Source organism: Triturus cristatus, chromosome 9 (genome assembly GCF_964204655.1).
Source record: "Triturus cristatus chromosome 9, aTriCri1.1, whole genome shotgun sequence".
Lineage (NCBI taxonomy): Eukaryota > Metazoa > Chordata > Amphibia > Caudata > Salamandridae > Triturus > Triturus cristatus.
The window spans coordinates 1,237,669,085-1,237,693,130 of NC_140592.1; the positions used below are offsets into that span (position 1 = coordinate 1,237,669,085).

Consider the following 24,046-nt stretch of genomic DNA (forward strand, 5'->3'; position numbering starts at 1 on the left):
GCAGGGCCGCCTGCAGTGCATGCTCCTCCTTGGGGCATGCAGTGCATGCTCCTCCTTGGGGCTGCAGGGCCGCCTACAGTGCATGCTCCTTCTTGGGGCTGCAGTGCCGCCTGCTGTGTATGCTGCATTTCAGTTGTGTAGTTCTGCCTGCTGTGATGGTCTCATCACTGCCTGCAGTGCATGCTCCTCCTTGGGGCAGCAGTGCCTGCTCCTCCTTGGGGATGCAGTGCATGCTCCTCCTTGGGGATGCAGTGCTGCCTGCTGTTCCTGCTCCTCCTTCGGGCTGCAGTGCCGCCTGCACTGCATGCTCCTCCTTGGGGCTGCAGGGCCACCTGCACTGCATGCTCCTCCTTGGGGCTGCAGCGCCGCCTGCACTGCATGCTCCTCCTTGGGGCTGCAGGGCCGCCTGCACAGCATGCTCCTCCTTGGGGCTGCAGTGCAGCCTGTTGTGTATGCTGCATTTCTGTCGTGTAGTTCTGCCTGCTGTGATGGTCTCATCACTGCCTGCAGTGCATGCTGCTTCTTGGGGCTGCAGGGCCGGCCCTGCCCTGCAGTGCTTGCTCCTCCTTGGGGCAGCAGTGCCACATGCAGTGCTTGCTCCTCCTTGGGGCAGCAGTGTCACCTGCAGTGCCTGCTCCTCCTTGGGGCTGCAGTGCTGCCTGCTGTTCCTGCTCCTCCTTGGGGCTGCAGGGCCGCCTGCACTGCATGCTCCTCCTTGGGGCTGCAGGGCCGCCTGCACTGCATGCTCCTCCTTGGGGCTGCAGGGCCGCCTGCACTGCATGCTCCTCCTTGGGGCATGCAGTGCAGCCTGCCGTGTATGCTGCATTTCTGTTGTGTAGTTCTGCCTGTATTGTATTGTATTGTATTGTATTGTATTGTTTTGGTAGAGCGCAAACAGCTGCCCCAGCAATGAGGCGTCCCGGCGCTAGAGAAACCGCAAAAACCCAGGCCTGAGCGAAATAAGATGAAGGGAATTAGGAAAGAGGGAATAGATGCGTCTTAATTGCTTTCCGGAACGCCGAAAGACTTTCTATGGAGCGGATGTATTGCGGCAGACTGTTCCATAGTTTGGCTCCAAGGACCCTAAAGGAGCGGCCGCCCATGCGGCAGAGTTTTATGCGCGGAACGCACAGGAGGTTTTGGTTGGAGGAACGCAGGTTACGTGTCGGGACATAGGGGGTGAGGAATGGTCGAAGCAGTGGAGGGGTATCCAGTTTAATGATTTTAAAGGTAATAATGAGGGTCTTGAATTTAATTCTGGAGTCCACAGGTAGCCAGTGTAGTTTTTGGATGGTCGCTCTAGCTGAACATCTACGGGGGAGGCCGACTAGCATTCTAGCCGCAGAGTTTTGCACGCGTTGGAGTCGTGATATCTCTCCTTTGTTGGCACCAAGGAGGAGTACATTGGCGTAGTCAAGACGCGAAAGGATGGTAGCCGGAATAATAAGTTGGCGAGTCTTGGCGTTAAAGAAGCCTAGTATGTGGCTAAGACTCCTCAGCAGGCCAATACAGGTGCCAGCAACTTTTTTGGTGTGGGCCTGAAAGTTGAGTGAGGAATCCATCCAAACTCCTAGGTTTTTAACTAGGGATTTGGGAGGTGGGATGGTGCCTAGGAAGGACGGCCACCAGTGCTCATTCCAGAGGCTGTTGTTTTTGCCAAGGAGTAGCACTTCTGTTTTACCAGCATTGAGCTGTAAACAGTTATCTGTCATCCATTGGGCTACTGCGGAGAGACCGTTTTTAAAACTGGAGGAGGCGATGGAAGGGCCTTCTGTAAGAGCGATGGCCAGTTGTGTGTCGTCGGCGTACAACACCAAAGTCAGTCCCCATTCTTTGGCCACTGCTGCTAGAGGTTGCACGTAAAGATTAAAAAGGGATGGGCTCAACGCAGAGCCCTGCGGAACTCCCTGTGCAATGGGGTGAGGTTTAGATAGAAAGGGGGGTGCTGAGACCCGAAAGGATCTGTCTTTGAGAAAAGATCGGAACCACTCCAATGCGTGGCCAGATACTCCAAATATCTCCAGACGATTTAGAAGGATATCATGGGATACCGTATCAAAGGCCACGCTGAGGTCAAGAAGAATCAGCGCAGCACTTTGACCGGCATCTAAAATCGTTCGGAGGTGCTCTGTGGTGGCCAGGAGAGCAGACTCAGTACTATGGCCTGGACTGAACCCATTTTGAGATGGGTCCAGGATGATGTTTTGGACCATGTGCTGGGATAGAGCACTGTTCACATGTGCTTCAGCAAGTTTGGACAGCCATGGGAGCAGGGAGATTGGTCGGAAATTCTCCGGTTTAGATGAATCTAAGGTGGGTTTCTTGATAATGGGTGAAACCCACGCTTGCTTCCAGGCAGGTGGTACACTTGCTGATGTGAAGGAGAGGTTCAGAATAGAGGTAAGTGAAGGTAGAAAAAAGTGGAGTGACTCTAAAAATTGGGCCAGGCGCATGGGGTCTGCCGGCGAACCAGATTTAACTTTCCGGCATAGTTTGGAAAGGTTGTCAATGGAAATTTTCGGGATGTGAGTCAGGGTAGTATGGTTGGGGGAAGGAGTAGGGTTTTTGGAAGGGCTGTGGGAGCGCTGAGGAAAAGAAGTATAGATTTTCTGTACCTTGTCGACAAAGAATGTAGCAAGATCTTCGCATTGTTGTGCGGAGGAGATACTAGGGAGGGGGGATTTGCCGCTCTGAAGTTCTTGAACGAGTTTAAAGACTTCTTTGGCAGGGGTGGGGCTGGATTCGATTTTGTCTGCATAGAAGGCAGTTCGCGCAGCGCGGATGGCTTTATGGTACGTTTTTAGTTTTAGTAGATAGTTGGATTTTTCTTCGTTGTTATATTCCCTTCTCCATAAGCGCTCGGCTTTTTTACAGTCTTTGCGCATGGTTTTGAGGGTGTCATTATACCATGGGTTGGACGGTGAGTTGCGTCCTTTCGTCCATTTTGCTGGGATGAGGGAGTCAAGTCCTCCGGTGATCCAGTCATGAAACGCGCTATAGGTTGCGTTGATATCAGAATTGGTGTCATGGTGGAAATCCCCAAGGGTGGTGTGAAGATCGCTGATTGAAAGTTTGTGCCATGGTCTTTTTAGACGACGAATTGGTGCAGTTTTGTGCCTAATTTTGTTGACTAGAATGGACAGTTTGATAAGGTGATGGTCTGTCCATCCCATTGGTAAGGGTGTCTCTGCTTTAAGTTCTTCAATGTTTGTGAATACTGGGTCTAGAATATGACCAGCTAGATGCGTTGGAGCTAGAATGAGGGAATTAAATTGCAAGGCAGAGAGATCAGCGAGAAGATTTTTGATCGTGGCGTCATTTGGCAGGTCAAAGTGAAGGTTGAGATCGCCTAGGATGGTAAAGTTAGAGTTTTTTGTTACTAGAGAGTTTGCTGTCTCGAGTAGAGCCTCAATGAATTTTGAAGCAGGGCCAGGGGGGCGATAGATGTAGAGGCCCGACACAGTGAAGTTGGGATTTATTATGATTCTAAAATATGCACTTTCACAGTCGGGCAGTTCTTCCTTGGCGAATGAACATGAAAACTGTTTCTTATAAATTATGGCGATACCTCCTCCTCTTCCATCCCTATTAATGGTCGACATAAGGTAGTCGTCTGGTAGCGTGAGGTTAGGTATGGCAGAAGTGCCGTCCCATAACCAGGTTTCACAGAGGAAGAGGACGTCAGGGTTTTCGCTCTGTAGGAGGGTATTGACCTCAAGGTGGTGTTTGGATAGTGACCTGACGTTAAGATGGAGAATCGTGATGGGGGTAGTATCGGCAGGCTCTAGTAGCTGTCGAATAGTGTGGGGGTTGGCCGTAGTAAGGTCACAAGTTTGACATTGAAGGCAGGTGAGACCAAGCGTACCTGTAATGTTTGCACAGGACCGTCCAGGATTCCCGGCAAGTAGTTGTTCCCTGTCATAATGAAGGGGTGCTGATGGAGAACGGCCAGGGGGACTGGCGAGAGGCGATGACTTGGCGAGGACGGGCGAAGACGGGCGAAGACGGGCTTGCCTTAGGCGCGCAAACAGCGCTCCCGCTGCGCTCGTCCGCTGCGCTTGCGTGGGAAGCACATTTAGGGAAAGGGGGGGGGGGGGGGGTGGGCGTGGCCTGTCAGGTGGGTGTGGCCTCGCGTGTGCAGCGATGGCGGCCGTGAAACAACTATCCCACGAAGCAGCGCTAGATCCGCTGATTGTGGGGTGCCTGCTTGGCGATTAGCCCAGAGAAGAGCTCAAGGTGAGATCCAAGTTAAAATAAGTTACAACATAAAAATTTAAACAGTTTTAAAAAGCGAGCGAATAACACCTCCGGCTTCCGCCTCAGAGGTTTGGTTTCCAGACCTGCTGTGTGGGTCTCATTACTGCCTGCAGCCAAGCTCCTTCTTGGGGCTGCAATGCCGCCTGCTGTGCATGCTCATCCTTAGGGCTGCAGTGCCGCCTGCTGTGCATGTTCCTTGGAGCTGCAGCGCCGCCTGCTGTGTATGCTGCGTGTTCCTGCTCCTCCTTGGGGCATGCAGTGCATGCTCCTCCTTGGGGCTGCAGGGCCGCCTACAGTGCATGCTCTTTCTTGTGGCTGCAGTGCCGCCTGCTGTGTATGCTGCGTTTCAGTCGTGTAGTTCTGCCTGCTGTGATGGTCTCATCACTGTCTGCAGTGCATGCTGCTTCTTGGCGCGGCAGGGCCGGCCCTGCAGTGCCACATGCAGTGCTTGCTCCTCCTTGGGGCTGCAGTGTCACCTGCAGTGCCTGCTCCTCCTTGGGGCTGCAGTGCATGCTCCTCCTTGGGGCTGCAGTGCTGCCTGCTGTTCCTGCTCCTCCTTGGGGCTGCAGGGCCGCCCGCTGTTCCGGCTCCTCCTTGGGGCTGCAGGGCCGCCTGCACTGCATGCTCCTCCTTGGGGCTGCAGGGCTGCCTGCACTGCATGCTCCTCCTTGGGGCTGCAGGGCCGCCTGCACTGCATGCTCCTCCTTGGGGCTGCAGGGCCGCCTGCACTGCATGCTCCTCCTTGGGGCTACGGGGCCGCCTGCAGTGCATGCTCCTCCTTGAGGCTGCAGTGCAGCCTGTTGTGTATGCTGCATTTCTGTCGTGTAGTTCTGCCTGCTGTGTGGGTCTCATTACTGCCTGCAGCCATGCTCCTTCTTGGGGCTGCAATGTGGTCTGCTGTGTATGCTGCATTTGGGCCCTGTAGTTATGCCTACTGGTCTCATCACTGCCTGCAGTGAATGCTCCTCCTTGGGGCTGCAGGGCCACCTGCTGTGCATGCTCCTCATTGGGGCTGCATGGCCGTCCGGCAGTGCATGCTCCTCCTTGGGGCTGCAGGGTCGCCTGCAGTGCATGCTCCTCCTTGGGGCTGCAGGGCCGAATGCTGAGAATGCTGCATTTCTGTCATGTAGTTCTGCCTGCTGTGCAGGTCTCATCACTGCCTGTAGTGCATGCTCATTCTTGGGGCTGCAGTATCACCTGCTGTGCATGCGCCTCCTTGGGGCTGCAGTGCCGCCTGCTGTGCATGCTCCTCCTTAGGGCTGCAGTGCCGCCTGCTGTGCATGCTCCTCCTTAGGGCTGCAGGGCCGCCTGCAGTGCATGTTCCTTCTTGGGGCTGCAGTGCCGCCTGCTGTGCATGTTCCTTGGAGCTGCAGCGCTGCCTGCAGTGCATACTCCTCCTTGGGGCTGCAGGGCCGCCTGCAGTGCATGCTCCTCCTTGGGGCTGCAGGGCCGCCTGCAATGCATGCTCCTTCTTGGGGCTGCAGTGCCACCTGCAGTGCATGCTGCATTTCAGTCGTGCAGTTCTGCCTGCTGTGCAGGTCTCATCACTGCCTGCAGTGCATGCTCCTCCTTGGGGCTGCAGGGCCACCTGCAGTGCTTGCTCCTCCTTGGGGCTGCAGGGCCACCTTCAGTGCTTGCTCCTCCTTGGGGCAGCAGTGCCGCCTGCAGTGCCAGCTCCTCCTTGGGGCTGCAGTACTACCTGCTCCTTCTTGTGGCTGCAGTGCTGCCTGCAGTGCATGGTCCTCCTTGGCGCTGCAGAGCCGCCTGCAGTGTATGCTGCATTTCAGTCCTGTAGTTCTGCCTACTGTGCAGGTCTCATCACTGCCTGCAGTGTCTGCTAGTGCCGCCTGCAGGGTCTGTACCTCCTTGGGGCTGCAGGGCCGCCTGCAGTGCCTGAACCTCCTTGAGGCTGCAGAGCCGCCTGTAGTGTATGCTGCATTTCTGTCGTGTAGTTCTGCCTGATGTGTAGGTCTCATTACTGCCTGCAGTGCATGCTCCTTCTTGGGGCTGCAGGCTCCCTGCAATGCATGCTCCTCCCTAAGGCTGCAGTGCCACCTGCTGTGTATGCTGCATTTCTATTGTGTAGTTATGGCTGCTGTGCAGGTCTCATCACTACCTGCAGTGCATGCTTCTCCTTGGGGCTGCAAAGCCTGCCTGCAGGGCGTGCTCCTCCTTGGGGCTGCAGTGCCGCCTGCAGGGCTTGCTCCTCCTTGGGGCTGCAGTGCCTGCTTCTCCTTGGGGCTGCAGTGCCGCCTGCAGTGCCTGCTTCTCCTTGGGGCTGCAGTGCTACCTGCAGTGGCTGCTCCTCCTTGGGGCTGCAGTGCCGCCTGCAGTGCCTGCTTCTTGGGGCTGCAGTACCGCCTGCAGTGCCTGCTCCTCATGGGGCTGCAGTACCGCCTGCAGTGCCTGCTCCTCCTTGGGGCTGCAGTGCCGCCTGCAGTTTCTACTCCTCCTTGGGGCTGCAGTGCCGCTTGCAGTGCCGGCTCCTCCTTAGGGCTTCAGTGCCACCTGTTGTGCATGGCCCAGCTTAAAGCGTTAGTGTTGCCTGTCATGTACGCCCCGGCTTGTGTTGTCTGATGTGCAGGTCTCATCACTGCCTGCAGCACATCCTTCTTGGGGTTGCAGTGCCGCTTGCTGTGTATGCTGCATTTCTGTTGTGTAGTTCTGCCTGCTGTGCAGGTCTCATCACAGCCTGCTGTGCCTGCTCCTCTTTGGGGCTGCAGTGCGGCCTGCAGTGCATGCTCCTCCTTAGGGCTGCAGTGCCGCCTGCTGTGCCTGCTCCTCTTTGGGGCTGCAGTGCCTCCTGCTGTGCAGGCTTCTCTTTGGTGCATTTGCAACAAATGATGGACGGAATGATTAATGATTCAAACATTCTCCCCCAGTCAAGAGATCTGGGTTATATCCATCCTTCTTTTGCCCACTACACCACCCCAGTTTGGACCCAGCCATATGCAAATCAGTCTTGACCCTGTGCTGGAGTCAAGCTATCCCGGCTGATTAGGGCTGAAAGCCTGAAACTGGTCCTAGGATGCTTGGTTCCAGTCCAGGGAGGACCTGGCCTGGAAGTTCGGGCTGGACTGTTCCCATGAGGCACAGGGTCAAGGCTGATTTGCATATGGCTGGGTCCCAACTGAAATGGCATGGGGAGCAAAAAACGATGGATTTAGGCCCAGATCTCTGTATTGGGGTGAATGTATGCCATTGTTCTGCATTCTGTCCATCAACTGTTGTTTTTGCATTTTCTCCTCTTTAGGGCTGCAGTGCCGCGTGATGTGCATGGCCCAGCTTAGATCGTTAGTGTTGCCTGTCGTGTACGCCCCGGCTTGTGTAGTCTGATGTGCAGGTCCTATCTGGCGGCTGTAGAGTTGCCTGCGGAGCTGCCTGCAGAGCCTGTTCATCTCAAGGCAGCAGTTCGGCCTGGTTTGCACGTCCCTTCTAGGCGCTGTAGTGTTGGATATGTTGCTTGTGCCATCTCAGGGCAGTAGCGCTGCCTGGGGTGCATGCCCCATCGAGGAGCTGTAGTGATGCCTGCAGTGCATGTCCCATCTCAGGGCAGTAGCGCTGCCTGGGTTCACGCTCCATCGAGGAGCTGTAGTGCTGCCTGGAGTGCATGTCCCATCTCAGGGCAGTAGCGCTGCCTGCAGTGCATGTCCCATCTCTGGGCAGTAGCGCTGCCTAGGTTCACGCCCCATCAAGGAGCTGTAGCGCTGCCTGCAGTGCATGTCCCATCTCAGAGCAGTAGCGCTGCCAGGGGTGCATGCCCTATCGAGGAGCTGTAGCCCTGCCTGTGGTGTACGTCCCATCTCAGGGCAGTAGCGCTGCCTGGGGTGCATGCCCTATCGAGGAGCTGTAGCCCTGCCTGGGGTGCATGCCCTATCGAGGAGCTGTAGCCCTGCCTGGGGTGCATGTCCCATCTCAGGGCAGTAGCGCTGTGTGCAGTGCATGTCCCATCTCAGGGCAGTAGCGCTGCCTGGGGTGCATGTCCCATCTCAGGGCAGTAGCGCTGCCAGGGGTGCATGTCCCATCTCAGGGCAGTAGCGCTGCCAGGGGTGCATGTCCCATCTCAGGGCAGTAGCGCTGCCAGGGGTGCATGTCCCATCTCAGGGCAGTAGCGCTGTGTGCAGTGCATGTCCCATCTCAGGGCAGTAGCGCTGTGTGCAGTGCATGTCCCATCTCAGGGCAGTAGCGCTGTGTGCAGTGCATGTCCCATCTCAGGGCAGTAGCGCTGTGTGCAGTGCATGTCCCATCTCAGGGCAGTAGCGCTGCCTGGGGTGCATGTCCCATCTCAGGGCAGTAGCGCTGCCAGGGGTGCATGTCCCATCTCAGGGCAGTAGCGCTGCCAGGGGTGCATGTCCCATCTCAGGGCAGTAGCGCTGCCAGGGGTGCATGTCCCATCTCAGGGCAGTAGCGCTGCCAGGGGTGCATGTCCCATCTCAGGGCAGTAGCGCTGTGTGCAGTGCATGTCCCATCTCAGGGCAGTAGCGCTGTGTGCAGTGCATGTCCCATCTCAGGGCAGTAGCGCTGTGTGCAGTGCATGTCCCATCTCAGGGCAGTAGCGCTGTGTGCAGTGCATGTCCCATCTCAGGGCAGTAGCGCTGTGTGCAGTGCATGTCTCATCTCAGGGCAGTAGTGCTGTGTGCAGTGCATGTCCCATCTCAGCGCAGTAGCGCTGCGTGCAGTGCATGTCCCATCTCAGGGCGGTAGCGCTGCCCGGGGTGCATGTCCCATCTCAGGGCAGCGGCGCTGCCTGGGGTGCATGTCTCATTGAGGAGCTGTAGTGCATGCCCCATCTCAGGGCAGTACTGCTGCCTGCAGTGCATGTCCACAATCAGGGCAGTAGCGCTGCCTGGATGCATGCCCCATCGAGGAGCTGTAGCCCTGCCTGGGGTGCATGTCCTATCTCAGCGCTACCCATCGAGGAGCTGTAGCCCTGCCTGGGGTGCATGTCCCATCTCAGGGCAGTAACGCTGCCTGGAGTGCATGTCCCATCTCAGGGCAGTAACGCTGCCTGGGGTGCATGTCCCATCTCAGGGCAGTAACGCTGCCTGGAGTGCATGTCCCATCTCAGGGCAGTAACGCTGCCTGGGGTGCATGTCCCATCTCAAGGCAGTAGCGGTGCCTGGGGTGCATGTCCCATCTCAGGGCAGTAGCGCTGCCTGGCAGGGCAGTAACGCTGTCTGGCAGGGCAGTAACGCTGTCTGGGGTGCATGTCCCATCTCAGGGCAGTAACGCTGCCTGGTGTGCAGTCGCGCCTCAGGGCAGTAGTGCTGCCTTCAGTGCATGTCCCATCTCAGGGCAGTAGCGCTGCCTGGGTTCACGCCCCATCAAGGAGCTGTAGTGCTGCCTGGGGTGCATGTCCCATCTCAGGGCTATAGCGCTGCCTGGGGTGCATGTCCCATCTCAGGGCAGTAGTGCTGCCTGGGGTGCAGGTCATCGAGGAGCTGTATGCTGACTGGGGTGCAGGTCATCGAGGAGCTGTAGTGCTGCCTGCAGTGCATGTCCCATCCCAGGGCAGTCGGGTTGTCCGTGGTGCAGGTTCCAGCATGGCTCGGTAGTGCTGCCTGCAGTGCATGTCCCATCTCAGGGCAGTAGCGCTGCCTGGGGTGCATGCCCCATCGAGGAGCTGTAGCGCTGCCTGGGGTGCATGTCCCATCTCAGGGCAGTAGGGTTGTCCGTGGTGCAGGTTCCAGCATGGCTCGGTAGTGCTGCCTGCAGTGCATGTCCCATCTCAGGGCATTAGCGCTGCCTGGGGTGCATGCCCCATCGAGGAGCTGTAGTGCTGCCTGCAGTGCATGTCCCATTCCAGGGCAGTAGCGCTGCCTGGTGTGCATGCCCCATCGAGGAGCTGTAGTGCTGCCTGCAGTGAATGTCCCATTCCAGGGCAGTCGGGTTGTCCGTGGTGCAGGTTCCGGCATGGCTCGGTAGTGCTGCCTGCTCTCTAGGCCGTAGTGCTGTCGCTACACATGCCCCCCCCGGCTGGCGCTGTAGCGCTGCCTACTGCGCATTCACACACCCGCCTCACCTACAAGCTGCCAGCGGCGAGACAACGGCAGCGCTCGGACACCCGGGAGAGAACAAAGCCATCATTCAAGAGGGGCTCCCGAACCCCAAATCTGATGGACAACGAAAGATGGAAACGCACGAGCGATTAGAACGATTCAGCGATTCCTGTAATTAATCTTGTACCGAAATTCTATGCATCAGAATTAATTACAGCGTTCCATTACGAGGTGCACGCTTTTACAGTCAATTGAATGATTTTAAAACATGCACAAAGGGAAATCGATTCAAATGACAGCCAGGTACAAGGACACAAAGGCAGACCCGCTCGGAGGGCCACGGGCTGGGGTCAGAGGGATCAAGCGAGCAGGGGACACTCAGACACATACCCCAAGAACCGTGTCACCGGCAGAAATTAGAATACAGGCGCAGAAACTCAGAGTATGGACAGCCAGCTAGCAAGCTACAGGCACAGAAACTCCTATATGGACGGACAGACAGCTACCCCAAGAAACGTGTCACTAGCAGAGCTTAAAATACAGGCACAGAAACTCCTAAAGTATGGACAGCCAGCTACTCCAAGGAATGTGCCCCCGCAGAGCTTAAGATGCAGGCACAGAAACTCCAAGAGTAGGTCTTGTTTTCGATGCGACACACTTGATCGGTCCTCCATTTTGCTTTCTCAACGTGACACGCTTGATTTTTCCCTCGCTTTGCAAACGGGTACACAATGGTTCTCTTTCCTGCATCCTTTGCATTTCTGTCCAATGGCAGGATACTTACCTTCATGAGGAAAGGAAAATCCACATCGAAAACACAACTTCTTTTGCTTTGGAGGCAGTACTTTATGGCCTTCTACCTTGTTTTTCAACTTACTTTTCACACTCCGTGCTGATACAGTTTGGGCCATTCCAACGTCCATGTTAGCTGCTTTTCTGTCCGCTCTTTCTTCCGCTCTGCCAGCCATGAACACTCGCTCCAAGCTGTGTCTCTTACAGCATTTCTAGTCTGAAGCAATCAGACAACCATCTATTGCTCGGAGGCAATGCATGGACAGAGGTGGAGGCAGTACGTGGACGGAAGCAGACGAGCCAATAGCTGGACAGGTGCGCCGGCAATGGCTGGACGAAGGAGGAGGAGGCAGCAGGGACAATGGCTGGACGGAGGAGGAGGCGGCAATGAGTGGGCGGAGGAGGAGGAGGCAGCAGGGACAATGGCTGGACGGAGGAGGAGGCGGCAATGAGTGGGCGGAGGAGGAGGAGGCGGCAATGGCTGGGCGGAGAAGGAGGAGGCGGCAATGGCTGGGCAGAAAAGGAGGAGGCGGCAATGGCTGGGCAGAAAAGGAGGAGGCGGCAATGGCTGGGCAAAAAAGGAGGAGGCGGCAATGGCTGGGCAGAAAAGGAGGAGGCGGCAATGGCTGGGCAGAAAAGGAGGAGGCGGCAATGGCTGGGCAGAAAAGGAGGAGGCGGCAATGGCTGGGCAGAAAAGGAGGAGGCGGCAATGGCTGGGCAGAAAAGGAGGAGGCGGCAATGGCTGGGCAGAAAAGGAGGAGGCGGCAATGGCTGGGCAGAAAAGGAGGAGGCGGCAATGGCTGGGCAGAAAAGGAGGAGGCGGCAATGGCTGGGCAGAAAAGGAGGCGACGGCAATGGCTGGACGCAGGAGGCGGCGGCGACGGCAATGGCTGGACGCAGGAGGCGGCGGCGACGGCACTGGCTGGACGCAGGAGGCGGCGGCGACGGCACTGGCTGGACGCAGGAGGCGACGGCACTGGCTGGACGCAGGAGGCGACGGCACTGGCTGGACGCAGGAGGCGACGGCACTGGCTGGACGCAGGAGGCGACGGCACTGGCTGGACGCAGGAGGCGACGGCACTGGCTGGACGCAGGAGGCGACGGCACTGGCTGGACGCAGGAGGCGACGGCACTGGCTGGACGCAGGAGGCGACGGCACTGGCTGGACGCAGGAGGCGACGGCACTGGCTGGACGCAGGAGGCGACGGCACTGGCTGGACGCAGGAGGCGACGGCACTGGCTGGACGCAGGAGGCGACGGCACTGGCTGGACGCAGGAGGCGACGGCACTGGCTGGACGCAGGAGGCGACGGCACTGGCTGGACGCAGGAGGCAATGGCTGGACAGAGGAGGAGGCAATGGCTGGACAGAGGAGGAGGCAATGGCTGGACAGAGGAGGAGGCAATGGCTGGACAGAGGAGGAGGCAATGGCTGGACAGAGGAGGAGGCAATGGCTGGACAGAGGAGGAGGCAATGGCTGGACAGAGGAGGAGGCAATGGCTGGACAGAGGAGGAGGAGGATGAGACAATGGCTGGACAGAGGAGGAGGAGGAGGAGACAATGGCTGGACAGAGGAGGAGGAAGCATTGGAAGAAGAGGAGGAGAAAGCATTGGAAGAAGAGGAAGCATTAGAAGAAGAGGAGGAGAAAGCATTGGAAGAAGAGGAGGAGGAAGCATTGGAAGAAGAGGAAGCATTAGAAGAAGAGGAGGAGGAAGCATTGGAAGAAGAGGAGGAGAAAGCATTGGAAGAAGAGGAGGAGAAAGCATTGGAAGAAGAGGAGGAGGAAGCATTGGAAGAAGAGGAGGCGGCAATGGCTAGACAGAGGAGGAGGAGGAGACAACAGCTGGACAGAGGAGGAAGAGGAGGAGACTGCAACGGCAGGACGGAGGAGGAGACTGCAACGGCAGGACGGAGGAGGAGACTGCAACGGCAGGACGCAGGAGGAGACTGCAACGGCAGGACGCAGGAGGAGACTGCAACGGCAGGACGCAGGAGGAGACTGCAACGGCAGGACGCAGGAGGAGACTGCAACGGCAGGACGCAGGAGGAGACTGCAACGGCAGGACGCAGGAGGAGACTGCAACGGCAGGACGCAGGAGGAGACTGCAACGGCAGGACGCAGGAGGAGACTGCAACGGCAGGACGCAGGAGGAGACTGCAACGGCAGGACGCAGGAGGAGACTGCAACGGCAGGACGCAGGAGGAGACTGCAACGGCAGGACGCAGGAGGAGACTGCAACGGCTAGAAGCAGGAGGAGACTGCAACGGCTAGAAGCAGGAGGAGACTGCAACGGCTAGAAGCAGGAGGAGACTGCAACGGCTAGAAGCAGGAGGAGACTGCAACGGCTAGAAGCAGGAGGAGACTGCAACGGCTGGACGCAGGAGGCGGCGACGGCAATGGCTGGACGCAGGAGGAGGCGACGGCAATGGCTGGACGCAGGAGGGGAAGGACGAGGCACTGGCTGGACAGAGGAGGGGAAGGACGAGGCACTGGCTGGACAGAGGAGGGGAAGGACGAGGCACTGGCTGGACAGAGGAGGGGAAGGACGAGGCACTGGCTGGACAGAGGAGGGGAAGGACGAGGCACTGGCTGGACAGAGGAGGGGAAGGACGAGGCACTGGCTGGACAGAGGAGGGGAAGGACGAGGCACTGGCTGGACAGAGGAGGGGAAGGACGAAGCACTGGCTGGACAGAGGAGGAGTAGGCGGCGGCAATGGCTGGACAGAGGAGGAGGAGTAAATGCCTGGACCAGAGTGCGGGGCGGGGCAAGACCTGGACCAGAGTGCGGGGTGCTGCAAGGCCTGGATCAGAGGGCGGGGTGGGGTGGGGCAAGGCCCGGACCAGAGGGCGGGCCAAGGCCCGGACCAGAGGGCGGGCCAAGGCCCGGACCAGAGGGAAGGGCCAAGGCCCGGACCAGAGGGAAGGGCCAAGGCCCGGACCAGAGGGAAGGGCCGGGCTAAGGCCCGGACCAGAGGGAAGGGCCGGGCTAAGGCCCGGACCAGAGGGAAGGGCCGGGCTAAGGCCCGGACCAGAGGGAAGGGCTGGGCTAAGGCCCGGACCAGAGGGAAGGGCTGGGCTAAGGCCCGGACCAGAGGGAAGGGCTGGGCTAAGGCCCGGACCAGAGGGAAGGGCTGGGCTAAGGCCCGGACCAGAGGGAAGGGCTGGGCTAAGGCCCGGACCAGAGGGCAGAGCTGGGCTAAGGCCCGGACCAGAGGGCAGAGCTGGGCTAAGGCCCGGACCAGAAGGCAGGGCTGGGCTAAGGCCCGGACCAGAGGGCAGGGCTGGGCTAAGGCCCGGACCAGAGGGCAGGGCTGGGCTAAGGCCCGGACCAGAGGGCAGGGCTGGGCTAAGGCCCGGACCAGAGGTCAGGGCTGGGCTAAGGCCCGGACCAGAGGTCAGGGCTGGGCTAAGGCCCGGACCAGAGGTCAGGGCTGGGCTAAGGCCCGGACCAGAGGTCAGGGCTGGGCTAAGGCCCGGACCAGAGGGAAGGGCTGGGCTAAGGCCCGGACCAGAGGGCAGGGCTGGGCTAAGGCCCGGACCAGAGGGCAGGGCTGGGCTAAGGCCCGGACCAGAGGGCAGGGCTGGGCTAAGGCCCGGACCAGAGGGCAGGGCTGGGCTAAGGCCCGGACCAGAGGGCAGGGCTGGGCTAAGGCCCGGACCAGAGGGCAGGGCGGGGCTAAGGCCCGGACCAGAGGGCAGGGCGGGGCTAAGGCCCGGACCAGAGGGCAGGGCGGGGCTAAGGTCCGGACCAGGGGGCGGGGCGGGGCTAAGGTCCGGACCAGGGGGCGGGGCGGGGCAAGGCCCGGACCAGGGGGCGGGGCGGGGCAAGGCCCGGACCAGGGGGCGGGGCGGGGCAAGGCCTGGACCAGAGGGCGGGGCGGGGCAAGGCCTGGACCAGAGGGCGGGGCGGGGCAAGGCCTGGACCAGAAGGCGGGGCGGGGCAAGGCCTGGACCAGAAGGCGGGGCGGGGCAAGGCCTGGACCAGAGGGCGGGGCGGGGCAAGGCCTGGACCAGAGGGCGGGGCGGGGCAAGGCCTGGACCAGAGGGCGGGGCGGGGCAAGGCCTGGACCAGAGGGCGGGGCGGGGCAAGGCCTGGACCAGAGGGCGGGGCGGGGCAAGGCCTGGACCAGAGGGCGGGGCGGGGCAAGGCCTGGACCAGAGGGCGGGGCGGGGCAAGGCCTGGACCAGAGGGCGGGGCGGGGCAAGGCCTGGACCAGAGGGCGGGGCGGGGCAAGGCCTGGACCAGAGGGCGGACGGGGCAAGGCCTGGACCAGTGGGCGGACGGGGCAAGGCCTAGACCAGAGGGCGGGGCAAGACCTGGACCAGAGGGCGGGGCAAGGCCTGGACCAGAGGGCGGGGCGGGGCAAGGCCTGGACCAGAGGGCGGGGCGGGGCAAGGCCTGGACCAGAGGGCGGGGCGGGGCAAGGCCTGGACCAGAGGGCGGGGCGGGGCAAGGCCTGGACCAGAGGGCGGGGCGGGGCAAGGCCTGGACCAGAGGGCGGGGCGGGGCAAGGCCTGGACCAGAGGGCGGACGGGGCAAGGCCTGGACCAGTGGGCGGACGGGGCAAGGCCTAGACCAGAGGGCGGGGCAAGACCTGGACCAGAGGGCGGGGCAAGACCTGGGGCAAGGCCTGGACCAGAGGGCGGGGCGGGGCAAGGCCTGGACCAGAGGGCGGACGGGGCAAGGCCTGGACCAGAGGGCGGACGGGGCAAGGCCTGGACCAGTGGGCGGACGGGGCAAGGCCTGGACCAGAGGGCGGGGCAAGACCTGGACCAGAGGGCGGGGCAAGACCTGGACCAGAGGGCGGGGCAAGACCTGGACCAGAGGGCGGGGCAAGGTGGTCAGGGCAAGGAGGTCAGGGCAAGGGAAGAGGTGTGGCGCCACGGCCAGGGCGACTGACTCCGGAATCTGGGGATCACGGTTCCATACCCGGCGGCAGATTAGCCCAGCACCATGTGACTCTGGGTAATAGCTTGCTTAATCTTCCCGACGGCCCCCAGCGCCTAGAGACCCTTACGGGTGATTGTTCGCGCTTTACAAATGTGGATTATTATTAAGGAGGTTAGGGCAAGGTCAAGCCAAGTAGGTCGGGGCAAGGAGTTCGGGGCGAGGCCAGGACCAGAGAGCGGGGTGGGGCAAGGCCTGGACCAGAGGGCGGGGCAAGACCTGGACCAGAGGGCGGGGCAAGGTGGTCAGGGCCAAGGTCCAGTCAGAGGTCGGGCCAAGGTCCAGACAGAGGTCGGGCCAAGGTCCAGACAGAGGTCGGGCCAAGGTCCAGACAGAGGTCGGGCCAAGGTCCAGACAGAGGTCGGGCCAAGGTCCAGACAGAGGTCGGGCCAAGGTCCAGACAGAGGTCGGGCCAAGGTCCAGACAGAGGTCGGGCCAAGGTCCAGACAGAGGTCGGGCCAAGGTCCAGACAGAGGTCGGGCCAAGGTCCAGACAGAGGTCGGGCCAAGGTCCAGACAGAGGTCAAGGAAAAATCTAGGTGGAGGTTAAGGCAATATCTGAGCAGAGATTAAGGCAACATCTGGGCAGAGGTTAAGGCAACATCTAGATCAGAGTTATAGAACTATCTGGCAGGATAGAAGGTTAAGACAATGTCTTTTGGGTGCCCAAGGAAAAGTCTAGGAAGATGTTATAACCTGGTGTCATGGGAGTCTATGGTTAACCCAACAGGAGAGGCCTAGTCTAGGAAGGGGTAAAGGGAGTAATAAAGCAGGAGGTCAAGGCAATGCCTTGCAGTGGATGTCATGGCGAAACCTAGCAAAGGAGGTCAAGGCGATGCCTTGACCTAGCAGGCTTGACCTAGCAGGTAGGGTCAAGGTATGGTCTGGCAAATGTTTGGTGGTTAGATGATAGGAGGGGGGGTCCAAAGCATGGCATAATTGCGGGGGGGAGGGGTCCTGGAATGGCTGATGTATGGGCAAGTAAGGGCGTGGAAAGCACGTGTCTAGGTAAGACCTGGTAGAGGGGTGTCTAGACATGGTCTTGGGGGGGAGGGGTTTAGGCAAGGCCTTGGGACGGAGATTTTAGAAAGACCTCTGCGGGTCCAGGCAAGGCCTGGGAGAGGGGAGGGGTCTGGGGAAGGCTTAAAAAGGCTGGTGAGGGCAAGGCCTAGGTGGAGTGACCAAGGCAAGGCCTAGGTGGGGTGACCAAGGCAAGGCCTACGTGGGGTGACCAAGGCAAGTTCTTAATGGGGTAATCAAGGCAAGGTGGCTTCAAGGTCTGGATGTCAGACAATGTCTAGCCAGAACTAGCAGCAAGTGAAGGCAACGCCTAGCAGCAGGCAAAGGCGACATCTAGCAGGAAGTCAACTTCCCGGTTAGACTGTGGCTGAGGTATGGTTTAGCATAAAGTCAAGGAATGTTCCCAGAAAATATCAAGGAGTGGTCCACCATAAGGTAGAGATACATGGTCTAGTGGAAGGTCTGGCGGAAGACTGCTACTAGCTGAGGTCCCATAGCAGCAGGCTCTGGTATGTACATACTTGACAGCGGTGGCACAGAGGGTGGCGCTAAGGAAAGTAACATGCAGCTGTGCTTTCATGATTACTGAGGACATGGTGTGTATGCCGGTCTGCTGACCCTTCAAGGAAGCAGATATGAAAGTAGGGATTCCAAGATTAGATTAACACCTGGAAGGACACGCGTACCTACCAGCACACAAGCTCAGCAGAACCATTAGGGGACTTCAAACATTTGTGCAGAGTTTTATAAAAAGAAATTTATAATCATTGGTGAGTGCCTGTATGCCTGGCCCAGCAGAGTCCTTAGCTCAGCATCTATCTCCTCAGAGCCTGTGTCACACCCCGCAAACTCTACCTGCATGTTCTGGCCTCCAGCAAGACCCTGCGCTCGGCATACCTGCCTCAAAGCGTGGTAATTATGAGTAGCGGCTTTTGTTCCCCAACACCTTGATTCCTTGCAAAGGCATAAAGGCTGTATTAACACTGGTAAACCGCATATGTGCAAAAATGATGTATTTTATGGTGTGGTTTTGTGGCCTCACTGTGTAATACACTCACAATACCGTATTGGGTCCAGTCAATCTCATTTGTTAAACCTGAGCTCAACTTTGGGTAGCCGTGAATCACAGTTTTTCATAAAAAATGGAAACAAGCATTGGCAACTACCATGGTTAGCGGAAACTTTATAAACGTTCGAAAGTTGTGTTTCGGTACTCCAGCCTATTTCGGGTGACCAACTCCGGCAGGGAGAAGGTCAAAGGGGCCAGTAAGGAGTTACCTTGTCACAAAAGCAGTCTCTAGTCCAGGTCCTATGGGCGAACCGCCATAGATTTCAAAGGAGTGGTCCTGATGCAAGGGATACAGGGTGATGAAGATGCTGTAGGATGGTGAAGGTGCTGTAGGATGCTGAGTGGTTGACGGAGGCTTCCGTGGGCTACTCTTTGATCCTTGGTCTTGGTGGGGGCGGCTTTAGCCACAGGGGTCGATGTTCCTCGAAAGCCTGGTGGGTCCAGCAAAATTCCAGTTCTACTGGTCTCCAGTCACAGTGGTTCCCAATGCTGATAGCTAGTGTCTTTCCTGGGCTGCGAAACGGCTGTAAGACAAGAGAGTCGGGACTCAATCTCCCAGGCTGCATGTCGACAGTCGGTGGAGGTCAAGCGATTGTGGCTACTGACTTGCCAAGGCGGCCTATTTCCGCTTTTGTGGCCAAGTAGCTGTAACAGGAAGTCAGCCAACTGACTCCTGGAGTCCACCTCTTCTATCTGGGGCTCGGGACGACTTATCCATGAGCCAAGCACCACAGGCACAGTCCTCACTTTGCTAACCCAGAAATTGCAAGAACAGTCCTTTGGTGCAGTCTCTCCGTGCCAGGTCCAGGGTGCAGCAGGGCAGCAGGGCAGTCCTTCTCCAATCCCTTCTACATTGCAGATATGATCTCAGGTCTGGGTGACATATTTATGCCCAAAAGGTGCCTTCTGGGGATACGGTGGTTACTAAACAATGGGCTACTAGGACCGTTCCCACTTGTTGTCTACTTCTTGCAATGTGCAGCATCTAGCTATCCCAGAGTGCAGCATTCTGCCCACTTCCAAGATGGCAGGACTCCTCTTGGTTTGTGGAGCTTGGTAGCCTACTCTCAATGTTCAGCTACCTGAGACCTACACGCCCACACGAAAACGGGTTTGGCAACTATTTTCCCCTCACTGTTCCCTTCACCAGCCTGTTTACCAGATCAAGAAAAGCAGCCCCTCTCATGTGTCCACCATTTTCCGTTCTAAGGTTGCTTCCCCTTATACTTGCTTCTGGGCTCACACCTTGTGTGGCTTCCTGCCAGGGAGAAGTGACGCCTCTTCCAATGGCAGGTCTCTATCATTTCCTTTCCTGGGAGTCGTTCACTGTTCTCCCCAGGAGGTCAGCAGACTGTCTTGTGGCCAGCATCTGCGAATGGCCACTGAAAAACTTGGGCAACAGAGTAGCAACTTCCTAAAGTTGCCTTTGACTTAAAAGTTACATTAAATTCAACTTGGGCTTAATGTAACAATTATTGATACATTGAAGCACCAACTTTAGTAGGCCCATTCAGGAGTTAGCACAGCGGAGTTGTCAGTGTGTAACCCTGTACTCGCCAATGGGGCTACTAGCCTTCCCACAGTAAAAACAACAATTTGGTGTTTTTACTGTTAAGACAGATACAAATATATGTCCTACTTTTTTATATACAGCACCATGCATTAGGACTTGATAGGCTTGCTGTAGGGGTGACATATATATAGCCTAAAGGGAAGTTTTGACTTAATTAGTTTAAATAAAATCGAGTTAGCAGTGTAAAACTGCTCTAACAGTCTGCAGTAGCAGGCTGGGAGACATACTTTACTTTGTCGCACTCAGAGTGGAACAATAAGTGCTGTAGCTATGAGGGGCAACTTAAACTTACAGGCCCTGGGCAGCCGTGGTACCATATAATAGGGACATATACATAAGTTAAGTTATACCTATTTGGTGTAAGCCAATCAAACAGCACTTTAAAGGGTCAAAGCACTGGAAAGGAGGTCAGGCTAGCAGGCCTCAGTGCACTCAAAGAGTGAAAACAAGCAGCATCAGTCCAAAACTTTGGGGGTGATCAGGCAAAAATAAGCATTTTCTCATAAAAATGTGAAGATTACAGCTTTACTTGGCATTACCCCATCCAATGCAAGTAGGAGTAACGTTTACTTCGTGTTTTTTTTCTTTGAAAAAACAACGTCATCTAACCTGGTCCACCATATAATGATCTCTCCTGATCACAGAACATTCTAAATGCAGTAGCACGTCTATTGTCCAACATAGCGAGGAAGAAGCACATCACAGCAACGCGGTGAAAGATACACTGGCTTCCAGTATGTAATGGAACGGATTTGAAATGTGCTTGCATAAAGCTATGGATGGCGGAGCTCTCCAATGTCTCACAAACATCCTGCACGCTAGCAAGAGATTTTTGACAAAGCTTACAACACCTGCTGGTTATGCCCCAATTTAAGTGACTGAAAATTAGGAGCAGATCCTTATCTATTTGAGCAGTTCAAGGATGAATGATATCCCTTGGGAATCAGATGTAGGACCACCTAAAGTTCAGACAATCACTGCCAACCAGGCTGTTTGGATCAATACCATCTGAACTAGTCACCCAAAAAAATTCTGCTCAGATCTCTTAGACATGACCAAGATACAAGCAAGTGAAAGACCGGTGTAGAAAAAAATAAACATATCAGATGGAGGAGGGTCTATTTTTAAACAGGCCCAGGTCACAAATGAAGGCAGCTTATGAGGGGGGTTAGAGTAGGTGGGACACTGACATCACACAACCGACATGGGAAGAAGCGGGTCTCACCTTTGGTAGTAGCTCTCTATGGCCTCAGCCGTGTGGTGTCGGCTGTGGGTTCGCTTGATCAGTTTCTGAAAGAAAAGAAAGAGAAAGGTAAAGAACAAGCACTGCTTTCATCAAAGAGCTATTTCACTAATGGCAGTGTCCAACAAACCTCAAGTAACGTGCAAATGTTCGCTATTGACAAGGCGATGCAGGATACACTCAATATTCATGTCCCTGAAGCAGAAAAAAGAATGGATGTGCAGTACCACGTGAACGCAGAAAACCCCATTCAGGTGCGCTAGAGACATACGTCTCCTATTACCAACTCTTTTGAGCGGAGACCCAAAGGTCTAGCTTAGAAGTGTAAAAAGGTCTGATCTCAGGGGGAATACAGCTAGTCCTTACCCCACCCACCTGAAGCGTTTGTTGGGTTCACTCTCAAATATTGCAAGCCACAAGCAATCCCAATTATGCCAGTCAACGAGCGGGGAAGGTAGGTTGGCATTGGTAATGGAATGGAACACAAGAGAGTCGCATTTACTACAGGCGAGTTGGTCTTTCTCTTATATCAGATCATGTCCACCCAGCCATCAATACAATATTATCAAGTAGAGGACAGTGGTTGGAGGCAGCAGATCATGCCATAGATGTTACAAACCTCCCAGGCCTTGAGGTGCTCTCAGTGTAGAGTTTACAGAATGCTGCAGATAGGAGGAGAATCCGTCTGCCCTTCAGATATCAGAAAGGCAAAACTGGTCAGGAAAGCGCCTGTCGATCTGATGACGTGAGCTTGAACCTCATCATAAAAAATAGATTACAGAATACAAACCAACAAAAAACCGAGGTCTTGGCAACTCTTCTGATAGCTACGCTGCCACCATACGTCAATGGTATTAATAATTCCTGAAAGGCTGAGCAACAGCATGGCTGTGAACGACAGGGTTGGGGAGGCACTGTTAGGATGTGCCTATTCTCTAAAGGTTGGGGTCTCCCCTAATCCTTGCAGAGGTTTACTCCTGGAGGCACACACATCGTCTGTTCTTGCTTTTATTTCTCTGCTGAGAAATCCTATAAGAAATCCTGAAAATATCCTGTAATGCCAACTTCTTTCTAAACATGTGCCTATAGGCTTCCCACAGGCTGATCCTGCGGAGTCCAACGATTCTAGTGACAGCGCTGTATTGCGGCTGGGTGTCCCGTGGTCGGCTAAAAGGACCCACTGAGATCGGCTTGAAGAAAACGAACAAGATGGAGTTTTACTTCATGCACATGATTACAATGGAGGTTTGGGCAACTCAAGGCTAGGTACAAAGAAAAGGGGCGTCAGACAGAGCGCCTTGACATCTCCAGCAAAGTACTCAAGGCGGACTCCAGGTCAGTGGAGGAGCAGCAGGTGGGGGAGACTCTGGATCCATGCATAGGGTCAAGGTAGTGGCACCTGAGAAAGGGTCGGCCTCTGACATAAGCGGACGCCTTTAGTGCTAGCCCGGTGTTACCCTAAGACATCAACCGCTTCAATCAAAAAAGTATTTTTTTCTTCAAAGAACCACAAATACAGATGCGTTTCCCTATTGAAAACTGGTAATCCTGTGTGTCACAGCATGGCAGCGGCAAGGACGCTTATTCTGGGCTCCTGTAAGTCGTCCGCCAAGACCACACTTAACTATATCAGAGTCTGAAGGCAGGAGAGACGCCTCCCCGGATCATCTCCCTCAAGAGCATCAGCAGCCAGTCCGGAATCAGGGTGACCATTTTAAACGGATTCAGCACCCCTGCAAGAAACTGAACCCCCTTTTATGGCTTTAAATGGTGGATTCGTTTGTGGTTTTACAGGCATTTATTTTCCAAAGGGTGAAAGATATTTGGAGTTCATCACCTCTCCTGGCTTCTAACCCGCCAGGCGTGGAAGTGTTCAGGAGACCAAAATAACTTGCTAACTTTGGGCAGCTGGAACTTTACCCGATTTGTATCATTATGACTGCTGCGGCTTTCCCCTCTAGATGTCACCCCTCCCCCTCTGACAACATGAAGAATGCAGGTAATCATACACTCGCCACCAGGACCCGCTTTTCTATTACGCTATGACCTGTATTCAATGTTTCTTTCGCACCCAAATCAGAGGATCGCCAAGTTCTTTCCTGAGGTTGGGGCCCCATGAAGAAGAAGGAATACAATTCTCTCCATAGAAGAACTCATCTGGAATATGGCCAGAGAACCTGCAACTAGTCTGGATGATAGGGAGCATGCATGCCCCCACCTGGGCCAATTCCACGCAAGCTGCCCTCGAGATACAGAAGCCAGGATGAGTGTATTATGTATGTGTATATATATATATATACACACATCTCTATCTATCTATCTATCTATCTATCTATATCTATATATCTATCTATATCTATCTATCTCTATATTCACTGAAAAAACCATAGGTTTCACACATGTTATAGTTAGCGGAAATTTTACTGATAAAAAACCTGTGAAATTGCCCCGTTATAGTTAGTGCTGGCAACTATAACTCACGCGACCGCAATCCTCAGCTGATGCTAATACTGTATTTAGACACTTATTTGCCCATGTCTTCTTCCATACATTTTTAGCTATACATATATTACAAATATTTTTTTTTCATAAAGACACATATGTCATCAGCAGAAGATTGCAGTCGCGTGAGTTATAGTTGCCTGCACTAACTAGAACGGGGCAATTTCACTGGTTTTTTATCAGTAAAATTTCCGCTAACTATAACATGTGTGAAACCTATGGTTTTTTCAGTGAATTTGCAAGGTTTTTTAAATGCTAATTCCTAACTATAACGTGTGTGAAACCTATGGTTTTTTCAGTGAATTTGTACGGTTTTTTAAATGCTAAGTTACTTTACGCCATTCGAGGCGTGCGCGCCCACTTAACGCAGTTCGTTCCGTGCACGGTTTTTATCAACTTTCATAAGCCCTGTACATTTGGTGGCCTTCGGCCACCAAAAGCGCAAGGGGGTGGGGTCAGTGTGGATAGTGTTTTTTTTATTTCGAATTTATAATTCCATGTTGACAATATTTAGTTTTTTATCACCTGTAATATGCCCTGTACATTTGGAGGCCTTCGGCCACCAAAAGCACAGGGGGTGGGGTGAGTATGGATAGTGTTTTTTTATTTCAATTTTTTTACCGTACGCGTACGGTACGCGTAA

At 55.8% G+C, this 24,046-nt stretch overlaps 1 protein-coding gene across 2 annotated transcripts in view; it reads right to left on the reverse strand.

Moving 5' to 3' along the window:
• Nucleotides 1–24,046, reverse strand: part of CDIN1 (CDAN1 interacting nuclease 1) — a 670,496-nt gene that overhangs the window by 480,062 nt on the left and 166,388 nt on the right. For both annotated transcript variants that reach the window (XM_085627342.1, XM_085627343.1), the window contains exon 4: nt 20,884–20,948. In XM_085627342.1, the coding sequence (XP_085483468.1) occupies nt 20,884–20,948 (65 nt within the window). The remainder of the gene's footprint in view (nt 1–20,883; nt 20,949–24,046) is intronic.